Below are 13,918 nucleotides of genomic sequence, written 5' to 3' on the forward strand. Positions count from 1 at the left end.
CCTTCAAAACAACACAATCTGTCAACTTTCTGTAATGTCAACCTAGTCTTCCAGCAAAATGTCAGTCTAATTTCTATCAGGAGAATGTCAGTCTAAAACTTTGTCAAGAGAATGTCATAGTCAAATTTATGTCTGGATAATGTCAAATTTAAGATTATATATAAGAGCAATGTTAACATCAACTTCCCTTCTAGACAACTTTAATCTTTCTTTTGGGTCAGAACACAATCATGGGAGTCTCATTCCTTTCAGGAAATACTTGCCACATTCACATCTAAACATTGGTGGGTCCATTTGATGTCAGTCAATGTCACATTCCAATCTAAACATTGCTGGGGCCATTTGATGTCAGTCAATGTCGGATTTCATTGAATTCCTGCCATGAATCTTTCACTGGGTATTTCTTGTCAGGACAATGATTAAGTCCACTTCCTGAGAGGAGAACATCAGTCTCCTTTCAGGATCAGTCAAAAGTCTAATTCCTGCTAGATGAATACCAAAGTCTACTGCCTACCAGGACACTACAGAAGTCTGCTGCCTATCAGTACAATACCAAAGGCTACTGCCTATCAGTACAATACCATTGTCTACTGTCTATCAGGACAATACCAAAGTCTACTGCCAATCAATACAATACCAAAGTCTACTGCGAAATACTTGCCACATTCACATCTAAACATTGTTGGGTCCATTTGATGTCAGTCAATGTCAGATTTCATTGAATCCCTGCCATGAAACTTTCACTGGGTATTTCTTGTCAGGACAATGATTAAGTCCACTTCCTGAGAGGAGAACATCAGTCTCCTTTCAGGATCAGTCAAAAGTCTAATTCCTGCTAGATGAATACCAAAGTCTACTGCCTATGATGTCAGTCAATGTCACATTTCAATCTGAACATTGCTGGAGCCATTTGATGTCAGTCAATGTCGGATTTCATTGAATTCCTGCCATGAATCTTTCACTGGGTATTTCTTGTCAGTACAATGATTAAGTCCACTTCCTGAGAGGAGAACATCAGTCTCCTTTCAGGATCAGTCAAAAGTCTAATTCCTGCTAGATGAATACCAAAGTCTACTGCCTATGATGTCAGTCAATGTCACATTGCAATCTAAACATTGCTGGGGCCATTTGATGTGAGTCAATGTCACATTCCAATCTAAACAGTGCTGGGGCCATTTGATGTCAGTCAATGTCGGATTTCATTGAATTCCTGCCATGAAACTTTCACTGGGTATTTCTTGTCAGTACAATGATTAAGTCCACTTCCTGAGAGGAGAACATCAGTCTCCTTTCAGGATCAGTCAAAAGTCTAATTCCTGCTAGATGAATACCAAAGTCTACTGCCTATCGGTACAATACCAAAGTCTACTGGGACTATCAGTACAATACCAAAGCCTACTGCCTATCAGGACAATATCAAAGTCTAGTGCCTATCAGTACAATACCAAAGTCTACTGTGCCTATCAGTACAATACCAAAGTCTACTGTCTATCAGTACAATACCAAAGTCTACTGTACATCTAAACATTGGTGGGTCCATTTGATGTCAGTCAATGTCACACTCCAATCTAAACATTGCTGGGGCCATTTGATGTCAGTCAATGTCAGATTTCATTGAATTCCTGCCATGAAACTTTCACTGGGTATTTCTTGTCAGGACAATGATTAAGTCCACTTCCTGAGAGGAGAACATCAGTCTCCTTTCAGGATCAGTCAAAAGTCTAATTCCTGCTAGATGAATACCAAAGTCTACTGCCTATCAGGACAATATCAAAGTCTACTGTCTATCAGGATGATACCAAAGTCTACTGCCTATCAGTACGATACCAAAGTCTACTGTCTATCAGGACAATACCAAAGTCTACTGCCAATCAATACAATACCAAAGTCTACTGCCTATCAGTACAATACCAAAGTCCACTGCCTATCAGTACAATACCAAAGTCTACTGCCTATCAGTACAATACCATTGTCTACTGTCTATCAGGACAATACCAAAGTCTACTGTCTATCAGGACAATATCAAAGTCTACTGTGCCTATCAGGACGATACCAAAGTCTACTGTCTATCAGGACGATACCAAAGTCTACTGTCTATCAGTACAATACCAAAGTCTACTGTCTATCAGGACAATATCAAAGTCTACTGCCTATCAGTACAATACCAAAGTCTACTGTGCCTATCAGGACGCTACCAAAGTCTACTGTCTATCAGGACGATACCAAAGTCTACTGCCTATCAGGACGATACCAAAGTCTACTGTCTATCAGTACAATACCAAAGTCTACTGCCTATCAGTACAATACCAAAGGCTACTGTCTATCAGTACAATACCAAAGTCTACTGTGACTATCAGTACAATACCAAAGTCTACTGCCTATCAGTACAATACCAAAGTCTACTGCCTATCAGGACGATACCAAAGTCTACTGCCTATCAGTACAATACCAAAGTCTACTGCCTATCAGAACAATACCAAAGTCTACTGCCTATCAGGACACTACCGAAGTCTACTGCCTATCAGTACAATACCAAAGTCTACTGCCTATCAGGACGATACCAAAGTCTACTGCCTATCAGTACAATACCAAAGTCTACTGCCTATCAGGACAATACCAAAGGCTACTGCCTATCAGAACAACCTATTGTTACTACAAAATAATGTTGCAGTCCACTTCCTGTAAGGAAAATATCGTTGCTATCTTTAAGGCAAGTGTCAAAGTCCACTTTTAACATTGAAAGTCAGTCTGTTTGGGGTAAGGAGAATATAATGTCAAAGTCTATTTGCTGTAAAGAGAATATCATGTGACAGTCTATTTGCTGTAAAGAGATGTCACAGTCATATATGCTGTAAAGAGATGTCACAGTCATATATGCTGTAAAGAGATGTCACAGTCTATCTGCTGTAAAGAGATGTCACAGTCTATCTGCTGTAAAGAGATGTGACAGTCTATCTGATGTAAAGAGATGTCAAAGTATATATGCTGTAAAGAGATGTCACAGTATATCTGCTGTAAAGAGATGTCACAGTCTATCTGCTGAAAAGAGATGTCACAGTCTATCTGCTGTAAAGAGATGTCACAGTCTATCTGCTGTAAAGAGATGTCACAGTCTAACCTAACTGCTGTAAAGAGATGTCACAGTCTATCTGCTGTAAAGAGATGTCACAGTATATCTGCTGTAAAGAGATGTTAAAGTCTATTTGCTGTAAAGAGATGTCACAGTCTATCTGCTGTAAAGAGATGTTAAAGTCTATTTGCTGTAAAGAGATGTTAAAGTCTATTTGCTGTAAAGAGATGTTAAAGTCTATTTGCTGTCAAGAGATGTCACAGTCTATCTGCTGTAAAGAGAATGTCACAGTCCACTCCCTACCTGTTAAATACAATGTGTTACGTAACTTTAACAAAGACCTTGATTTGAAAACTTGTAATTAATTCTGTTTGATTTGGTACTGGGGGATGTAATATCACAGCAATGAATGCCACAAGTTTACTGCCAAGCGTGAGGTTACTGCCTTGTTATACAGTTACATAGTAAGTACTAATACATCAGCACTCTGTCAGAAGCTACACAGGTACTATACCGGCTTCAGTTTTTTGAGAACCTGTAGCTGAGATTTTTCCTGAACTAACAACACAGAATCCTAAAGGAATGAATATAACAGATCATATGTCTATGCTGTTTATATAAGTTATCATAAAAGCACAATCGTTGTAGAACCATAATACAATAATCTGTATATAACTATATGGAGACATTCTATGTATTATTATACGAGGGCCATTCAATCAATTCTGTCACCACACAGCTCCCATACCAACAGGCAATACAATAGTTTAGCGCCTTGGCAGACTGCAAAAGCATTTAATGAACAATGCATGTGCAAAATGTTGACATCAACTGATAATAATTGTTATTCACTGTTGAATGGTATGCACTCGAGACTAGTGGCTACTTTTCAATGCTAAAATGAAGGTTGAGACTAAATCTGCAATACGCTCCTATATTAAAGAACGGTGCTTTACAGATACAGCCAACACAAATACAGGCCGAGTTGTGCAGCATATAGATTGAGAACTGCTTTCTAGGTTGGTGAAGAATTCAAAAATGGTAAAGTAAACAGGGGCTATACCCTTTGTTTATAAAAAATACCGAGTTCCTTGCCAAATATAATTGGAATTACCTGAGCCATTTAGGACAAGAAGTGTTTTAAATAACAAGTTGATGGATGGACAGACGGTGACCATGTGAGCTAAAAACTTAGAAAATTGAAATTAGAGTCGGGGTATGATAACCAATTTAGTTTCAATTAGATTTAGATACATGCTAGGGAGTGCTTAAATATGTTACATACCAGATTATCATTAAAATTTGACAAGAATAGTAAACACAAAAGTTTAAAGCATATCATTTAAACAGTTCATTCATTTTTGCATCAAACCAGAGATAATTGCAATAGAATTTATTTTCCGAAGCACTTTTCCAACAGACCACGATTGCAAAACAAAACATCCAACATGGGTACTATAGTGAAAAGCCTGTCAAATTAGTAGCCAAATGTTTTTGCTTTAGATTTTTTCTGCTGCAATAGAGATTAACATCAATGTGAAATACTAAAAACAAATTCTGTTGCAATTATATCCATGCTGGTCAATTGACAGAACTGAAACAAGGAATAGAAAGTATGACCAAGATTTGAAGGATCCCCAAACCACTGTCAAAATGTGTACTATGCATTACACGGCCAGACCCAGATACGAACCATAGACCTCTCATTGTTATATACTATGACCAAGTGTCAGCTACCTGGTCAAAGGTTGTACTCTGGCCCACTGACCAAGTGTCAGCTACCTGGCCAAAGGTTGTACTCTGGCCCACTAACCAAGTGTCAGCTACCTGGTCAAAGGTTGTACTCTGGCCCACTGACCAAGTGTCAGCTATGTGGTCAAAGGTTGTACTCTGGCCTACTGACCAAGTGTCAGCTTCCTGGTCAAAGGTTGTACTCTGGCCTACTGACCAAGTGTCAGCTACCTGGTCAAAGGTTGTACTCTGGCCCTGTGATGCTACATTTATATCCAAAACAAATCTCAAAAATGTTGCCTACAGTGGGAAAGGAATCTTTAAGGTCATACTGAGGTGTAAACTACATAACAGTTCCAACTAGTGTCACTAAAGAACTCAAAATAGTTATAAAACAATACATAAACAGGCAAAAATAACAAAAATTATACCATATTTGACTATATTGATTGATTTTTTTTGTGTAGTATCGTTAACATTGAATACTTGTAGTATCGTTAACATTGAATATTTTTTTGTAGTATCGTTAATATTGAATACTTGTGGTGTTGTTAATAGCAACAAATATGGTACGTTCTAAACTTTCAACTAAAATATAAGAATAGAAATAATAATAAAGGAAATAAAAGGTGCATGACAATACTGTTATATGACCTTGTCTGAGTTAGAGGCTGGGGGGTCCCCAGGCTTGGCTCGCACAGTGCCGTGGCCTCCGTGGGTGACCTGTTGAAACGATTTAGTACTGACATACACTCCTCAAAGTAAGTCCCTAAAAATTCTGTTGTCCTGTTTTCTGTTACAGTACACAGTTGTTAAATTTCTGTCTTAAATATTTAACTTGAACCAAATGGAACTTAGTTTAACTGAATGTGACCAAAATAGGCAAAACATAATAGTCACTAAATAACATTTTGGTTAACATTCATACATGATATTTTTTTAGAGAATTTTGAGTACTTCTACTTAAATAAAATACCATAGAGGGGGTCCACACTACTACATCAAACACAAACTGGGTTCTATGATGATAGTAGTAAACTGGAAATGGCCTTGATCAACTTATATATATGTTCATCAACAGATTTAGAAATACAAAACTGATTCTTCATTTAATGACCACCAACACAGCTTTACAAAAAGAGACTGGCACATTATGCAAATCATTGGACAGATTCTTTACTGTGGAGGTGGAACACTATTTCTGTTCTGCATTATATGTAAAATGCTACTCGACAAATGTCGACTGAAATGCCTTACCTGACTGCCAGTGGCTCCATCAATGGAGGACGTGTTGATCCCGGTCTTAGCTCCAGCCACACTGCCACCATGATGCTTGTCTTTACCCTTCACATCTGAAACAGTGCTAGTCTTACGATTGGACACGACGGAGTGAGCCTGTGAGACGGCCGCTGTGCTGGCTGTGGGTGGAGTATAGGTCACAAACACGAGGTTAGGACAGGTGAACCAAGCAATGCAAGCAGGTGCCAACACATACACACTATTGGTTACTAGTATATAAAGTGTTCTAAGTGACTACAATTATGAAACATTTACCTAAGTCATTTACCTAATTACAAATCACTACCTAAGTCATTTACCTAATTACAAATCACTACCTAAGTCATTTACCTAATTACAAATCACCACCTTAGTCATTTACCTAATTACATATACCTACTTAAAGTCATTTACCTAATAACAAATCACTACCTAGGTCATTGAACTAATTACAGATCACTACCTAGGTCACTGACCTATTTACATATTATACATCACATTGACCTATTTACATATCACTACCTAAGTCATTGACCTATTTACATATTATACATCACATTGACCTATTCATGTATAGTCCAAGATATTTACCTTTGCATATTATTTTAAATCATAGTTCAGACAGATTTAGCTGGATGTAATTCCTGGACTTCTCCGTGAGTGTTCCAGAAGTTTATGTCTGTTCTACAAGGTGTAACTTCAAGTTGATCCAAATGTATTATACCAGTTTTTTACTGTTATTTTTAGAATTTGAAAATATTTTCAATGTCTGCTGAATGTTTTTTCCATTTCAGTATCACCCACACAAACAGAGTTTGAAACGATTTCAAACAATGCCTCAGACGGATTTCTGAATTGATTTTTTTTTTCTATTCAATCATATTTTACATATATTTTCCACTTAGATATTCTAATACCAATGTAACCTTTTATAAGATGCTTGCTCAATAGCCTAGGTTTGCCGTATTTTGTCTATAGATAAATAAAACCTTGTACACTTCTCTAGATTTCTGTAGCTAGGAAGTATTAACACTTGAGTATATCTATGCGGCTTACACAGCAAAATAAGACTGAGGCATACAAATAAATATCACTACTCTAACCTATCTACAATCCAGGTCCATCACTGATCAGCTTTTAAATTCACATTCTGGAACTTGAGGTTGAATCATAGCCAAATGGATTGTGTGTGAAGATGAAATGTGAAATTGGTGACAATATTATGGTTATAAGCAGGATGAATACTAGGGCAGTTGTATAGTACATGTACAGGTAGCCTGGATGTCTATGGTACCTTTATATGTTGTTCTTTAAGGTTGCATCCATTGTTATCACAATTCAGGTCAATTACGGTTTGAAAATTAATAGTTTTGTTCTGTTATCTTTATAACAGGAAACAAATGTATTGATTTTTATTACATAAATTGGAAATTAATAGCAAGATGCCTATGGCCTCATAGCTCAACAGGCAATATAAAGTGTTATTTTTAGCTTTGTTCAATACTTAAATCCAAGTTAGCAGTGATTTAAATCATTACATTAATTCTGCCATACTTTTCTGAGAGACCATTATGATGGTTTAAGGGATTTGGGTTTTGTGCAGCACAATTAACATTTATATTTATTGTCTCAAATAAAACAAGCATGCTCTTTTGTTTGAGCTAAGTGAGCTAAAGACATGACTGGAATCCATTAAGGTGTTAAGAAGACACAACGAGAGATCCCGAGGGATCTTGGTGCCCGCCATAGAAGCATTGTCATAAATATCAGATACCACTGTGTTCACTCATATTACAACACACAACCTAGAAACTAACAGACATTATTATCCAACAAATAACAAATATCATATAATTTTTGTACCTCATACATGACAAACCTAGTGTTATAGCCTTACTTTTTCTGATTTGACATATAGCCTTACTTTTTCTGATTTGACATACAGCCTTACTTTTTCGGATTTGACATATAGCCTTACTTTTTCGAATTTGACATATAGCCTTACTTTTTCGGATTTGACATAGCCTTACTTTTACTTTTTCTGATTTGTCATAGCCTTACTTTAAAATAACACAAAATCTTGCCCTCATCATAAAGATTAAAACATACCTGTCATGAAGAGTAAAACAGAATTTCATCATTCAATGGCCAATAATCCAAATGTCCTGGTGGGTATATAGTACAATAGATACTGAAATTATCTTTGTTTTTGTTGGAAAGAAAGACAAATTTAACAATGCCACATTGACAGTTGGTGTAGACTTACTGGTGCCCTGTGTGTGTGCAGTGACTGCCTCCACACTCAGACCTCCTCCTGGCTTTTTCTCCAGCTCCTCCCCCTCCATAAGCTTCAGCTCTTCTGCCCTCTTACGTGCAGCTTCCTGACACATCTCACGGGCACGCATGCCTGACTTTGTTCCTGTGGAGATGGCATCCAGGACTACCTGGTCTATTGTCAGTATCGCTGCCTCATACATTCTGGCCAACGCCACTGATGTCACAGTTTTCCCTAAAAGAGTATTCATGATGATAAGCAATATTGATATCTAACTGTTACATGATGATAAGCAATATGATATCTAACTGTTACATGATGATAAGCAATATGATATCTAACTGTTACATGATGATAAGCAATATGATATCTAACTGTTACATGATGATAAGTAATATTGATATCTAACTGTTACATGATGATAAGTAATATTGATATCTAACTGTTACATGATGATAAGCAATATGATATCTAACTGTTACATGATGATAAGCAATATGATATCTAACTGTTACATGATGATAAGCAATATGATATCTAACTGTTACATGCGTCGGAACATTCTTTCATTGTGGAAATATGGCACAGCAGTTACTCTGGTTGTTGTGCACCTAATTTGTTTTTAACTTTGTAGGGTAACATTATGGAGTACCAATAACATATAACACACATGTTTTCCCGTGTATACATTTTAGTGATTGGTAATTTATATGACTGACATCGTACCGGACATGGGTGCACCATGGACAACGACCGCTATCCCCCTGCGATTGCGCGCTGCCGTTCCTTCTGGTGTCAAATCTATGCCCAGATGTCGGGCGATGGCAGCTGACACCGGTGTTATCTCTAGCTCACCAACTCCGAGAGCACTGGTAGATTGTGCTAAACAATAAAATCATATATGTGAGCAGTGTTCTATCAACAATGTTTCAGGTTTAAAAGAAAAAAACAAGTCAATGATATGATCATATCAAAGTACTTACCAGAGCCCAGTTGTTCAAAAGGTGATTAGCTTAAACAGTGATTAGCGCAAATTTTAATTTTTGTGTATCTTTAAAACACAACCATTGAATTAAGTAGAGTCAATTTACATACAAAATTACGAGTTTTTACCTTGTATAGTGACGAAATGATTAAATGTTGAAAAATGTCGTTAAACAGTGATTAAGTTAACCACCTTTTGAACAACTGGGCCCAGAAGGCAATTTCATTTCTTAAGATTAAAAAAATTAAATCAGGGGTACGCATGCAAAGTTTAAATTAATATAATTCCTTTTAGATTGATGCAAAAAATTCAATTTTATTTTTAGGAAATGTGGTATTGATTCATTTTTTTTAATATCTAAAAAAAAAAGTTATTAGATGGAAGATGATTTTTAAATGATTAAACCTATCACAGGCTTGCTACTAGATGATGTGGTGTATACAACACACCTTCACTGCCCTCCTCCTTCTTCAGTCTGTCCTCAATGTCAACAGGCTCTATGATAGATGGAGGGTGGGAGCCTGCAGCTGTGCCAAATGCTCCATCAGTCTTTATTTCTGACTCTTCCCCTCGCCCATCACCATCTCCACTCTCACCTAATGTCAAAACATCATCCACTTCATGACATTTTTATTTTTAAAAGAAACATGGCAATTTTTGTTTGTATAAGAAACATGATTTTTTTTGTTTGCAAAAGAAACATGGCAATTTTTGTTTGCAAAAGAAACATGGCAATTTTTGTTTGTAAAAGAAACATGACAATTTTTGTTTGTAAAAGAAACATGACAATTTTTGTTTGTAAAAGAAACATGGCAATTTTTGTTTGGATAAGAAACATGGCAATTTTTGTTTGGATAAGAAACATGGCATTTTTTGTTTGTAAAAGACACATGGCAATTTTTGTTTGTAAAAGAAACATGGCAATTTTTGTTTGTGTTTGTAAAAGAAACATGGCAATTTGCAACTGTCTTACTATATCTTTGACATGTATGACACACTCAACTGTCTTACTATATCTTTGACATGTATGACACACTCAACTGTCTTACTATATTTTTGACATGTATGACACACTCAACTGTCTTACTATATCTTTGACATGTATGACACACTCAACTGTCTTACTATATCTTTGACATGTATGACACACTCAACTGTCTTACTATATCTTTGACATGTATGACACACTCAACTGTCTTACTATATCTTTGACATGTATGACACACTCAACTGTCTTACTATATCTTTGACATGTATGACACACTCAACTGTCTTACTATATCTTTGACATGTATGACACACTCAACTGTCTTACTATATCTTTGACATGTATGACACACTCAACTGTCTTACTATATCTTTGACATGTATGACACACTCAACTGTCTTACTATATCTTTGACATGTATGACACACTCAACTGTCTTACTATATCTTTGACATGTATGACACACTCAACTGTCTTACTATATCTTTGACATGTATGACACACTCAACTGTCTTACTATATCTTTGACATGTATGACACACTCAACTGTCTTACTATATCTTTGACATGTATGACACACTCAACTGTCTTACTATATCTTTGACATGTATGACACACTCAACTGTCTTACTATATCTTTGACATGTATGACACACTCAACTGTCTTACTATATCTTTGACATGTATGACACACTCAACTGTCTTACTTTATCTTTGACATGTATGACACACTCAACTGAACTTACTTAGAACCTATGTACCACACCTTTTTATATCAATGACTTGGAGTATGGTTGCTAAGGGGACACCTACCATCTTTGTCCTCTTCCAGGCGAGCAGCTTCGGCTGCCACCTCCTCAGCCTCCCTCCTTACACGCTCTAGCTCCTCTAACTTCTTCATTTGTTCTATAACACAAAACACGTGCCATCTATCAGTTCAAATTGTATATCGATTGTTTTGATTGTTTACTCGTAAAAAAATCAAAGCCGTTAGAAACAACTGAACTTATAATATCATTATATCATTCCCTTTTCACTTTTTATTTTATTTTGACCAATCTCAACTTTCTAATTATAAATGTATAATCAGTTATAGAAATTATGTTTGTAATTAAGTATCACCATATAGCAGTTATATACACAACATACCATCATAATATTCCAAGAGTTCTTGTGGCAATTTCTCTGTTGGTCCACGAGGTGGAAGTAAGACTGTGTTCATCTCATCATAGCCTTTCATTAGACGCAGTATCTGTGGAAGTTACAGCTTTGTGTTTAACATTAAGCGTGTGACGGTATGATAACAGGGTCTGTTTTAGCTTTCTTTATATAACATTTTATTTCATAGTCCTGAGAATGCTTTACAGTCATTAAAAATATTATATTAATGTTCAACTGTAAATATAAGTGAACATTGAATCCCCTTTGCCCATGCATGTTCTAGACTAACATCATACAAACATTTGTTTGAAAAGGTAGACCCCTATTATAACATTCCTCCAGGGATAATGATAACAAACTATTTACAATATGACTTTTGAGTAAAATTAATGTAGCTCATCAAATCTACACACTTTGTGGCATCAGACCAAAGGTATTAGGGACAATACTGTACTTACCTTTTCTTCCTCTAGGTAGGTAGAATCAAACTCAAGATTGTAGAATTCAATAGGGAAGCTACACGGATTTCTAATCACGATGTCCTGCTCATCACCCATACTATGGGGGAGAATAGGACCAAACTCCACCATGTTTCTGTCAAAGTCCAAGTGTGGCTCTCGTCCTTGGCCACGACATAACAACAGTATTCGTTGGCTACTTTGGGCAATTCTTATGAGAATACGCTGCTCATAGTATTTCTGAAATAAAAAGGAACTATGTATAAAGGTCCAAGACCATATGCTAGAACATGAGTGTATTCTTCATCCTCAGCAATTTTGTATTTGGTTGGCGTGGGGATCTCAACTCATGCCTAACAATTGTATATTTGGTTATAGGGTGGGGATGAAATCCCTAAATTCATATTGAAGCCTAGGGAATTTATTGATTTACCTCTATTTCCCTTATTGGGCTACACCCCTCTTCCTTCTGGGGGGCCACCTACACTGCTTATATAAACTTCTGGGGGGCCACCTACACTGCTTGTATAAACTTCTGGGGGGCCACCTACACTGTTTATATAAACTTCTGGGGGGCCACCTACACTGCTTGTATAAACTTCTGGGGGCCCACCTACACTGTTTATATAAACTTATGGGGGGCCACCTACACTGGTTCTATAAACTTCTGGGGGGGCCCCCTACACTGCTTATATAAACTTCTGGCGGGCCACCTACACTGCTTATATAAACCTGAGTCCCACTTGCCAAAAGATCCTCATGACCAAATTTGGTTAAAATCCTCCATTCATTCAGTAATAGAAGGATTTTATACATCAAGCTCTATTTCCCCTATTGGGCCCAACTTGTGCCCCTAGGGGGCGTCATCTTTAATTCATACAAAATGTAGTTGTCTGTGCCTGCAGGTTCTCTTGAATTGAAAATTGGTTAAAATCCCACCCTTTATATCAAAGGACAAAGATTTTAAACAGTTTCCTTTATTTGCAAAATTGGGCTCACTCCTCTGCCCCAAGGGGGCCACACCCTCCATTAACATAAAGTTTAGTCCCAATGGCCGACAAATCATCTGTAACAAAATCGGTGATAATTCCTCCATTCACACGGAAGGAAAAGGTTTTTAAAAGATTAACCTCTTTTTCCCCTATTGAGCCCTGCCCCTTTGCCCCAATTGAGGGCAACATACTCTGTTTATCCAAAACTGAATCCCTTTTGCCCAAAGTTCCTCTAGAACAAGTTTGGTTGAAATCCTTTCACTGGTACAAAATATAAACACATAAATACCTCTTCTACTATCAAACATAAATACCTCTTCTACTATCAAACATAAATATCTCTTCTACTATCACATATAAATATCATATCTACTATCATATATAAATACCTTATCTACTATCACATATAAATACCATATCTACTATCACATATAAATACCTGATCTACTATCACATAGAAATACCCTATCTACTATCAAACATAAATACCAAATCTACTATCAAACATAAATCCCATATCTACTATCACATATAAATACCTTATCTACTATCACATATAAATACCATATCTACTATCACATATAAATACCTGATCTACTATCACATATAAATACCCTATCTACTATCAAACATAAATACCAAATCTACTATCAAACATAAATACCTTATCTACTATCACATATAAATACCTTATCTACTATCACATATAAATACCCTATCTACTATCAAACATAAATACCAAATCTACTATCACACATAAATACCTTATCTACTATCACATATAAATACCCTATCTACTATCAAACATAAATACCAAATCTACTATCAAACATAAATACCTTATCTACTATCACATATAAATACCTTATCTACTATCACATATAAATATCTCTTCTACTATCACATATAAATACCTTATCTACTATCAAATATAAATACCTTATCTACTATCACATATAAATACTTTATCTACTATCACA

The 13,918-nt window shown here is 36.3% G+C and overlaps 1 protein-coding gene across 1 annotated transcript in view; it reads right to left on the bottom strand.

The window, feature by feature from the left end:
• LOC110454384 (hydrocephalus-inducing protein-like) overlaps positions 1–13,918 on the bottom strand; it is a 154,655-nt gene that overhangs the window by 94,108 nt on the left and 46,629 nt on the right. The window contains exons 30-37 of the mRNA XM_021503856.1: positions 11,947–12,186; positions 11,477–11,579; positions 11,141–11,233; positions 9,789–9,935; positions 9,081–9,236; positions 8,346–8,588; positions 6,059–6,219; positions 5,456–5,524 (exon numbers count right to left, since the gene is read on the bottom strand). Coding sequence (XP_021359531.1) covers positions 5,456–5,524; positions 6,059–6,219; positions 8,346–8,588; positions 9,081–9,236; positions 9,789–9,935; positions 11,141–11,233; positions 11,477–11,579; positions 11,947–12,186 — 1,212 coding nt within the window. The remainder of the gene's footprint in view (positions 1–5,455; positions 5,525–6,058; positions 6,220–8,345; positions 8,589–9,080; positions 9,237–9,788; positions 9,936–11,140; positions 11,234–11,476; positions 11,580–11,946; positions 12,187–13,918) is intronic.

Source organism: Mizuhopecten yessoensis, unplaced genomic scaffold, assembly GCF_002113885.1.
Source record: "Mizuhopecten yessoensis strain PY_sf001 unplaced genomic scaffold, ASM211388v2 scaffold7817, whole genome shotgun sequence".
NCBI classification, from domain to species: Eukaryota; Metazoa; Mollusca; class Bivalvia; order Pectinida; family Pectinidae; genus Mizuhopecten; species Mizuhopecten yessoensis.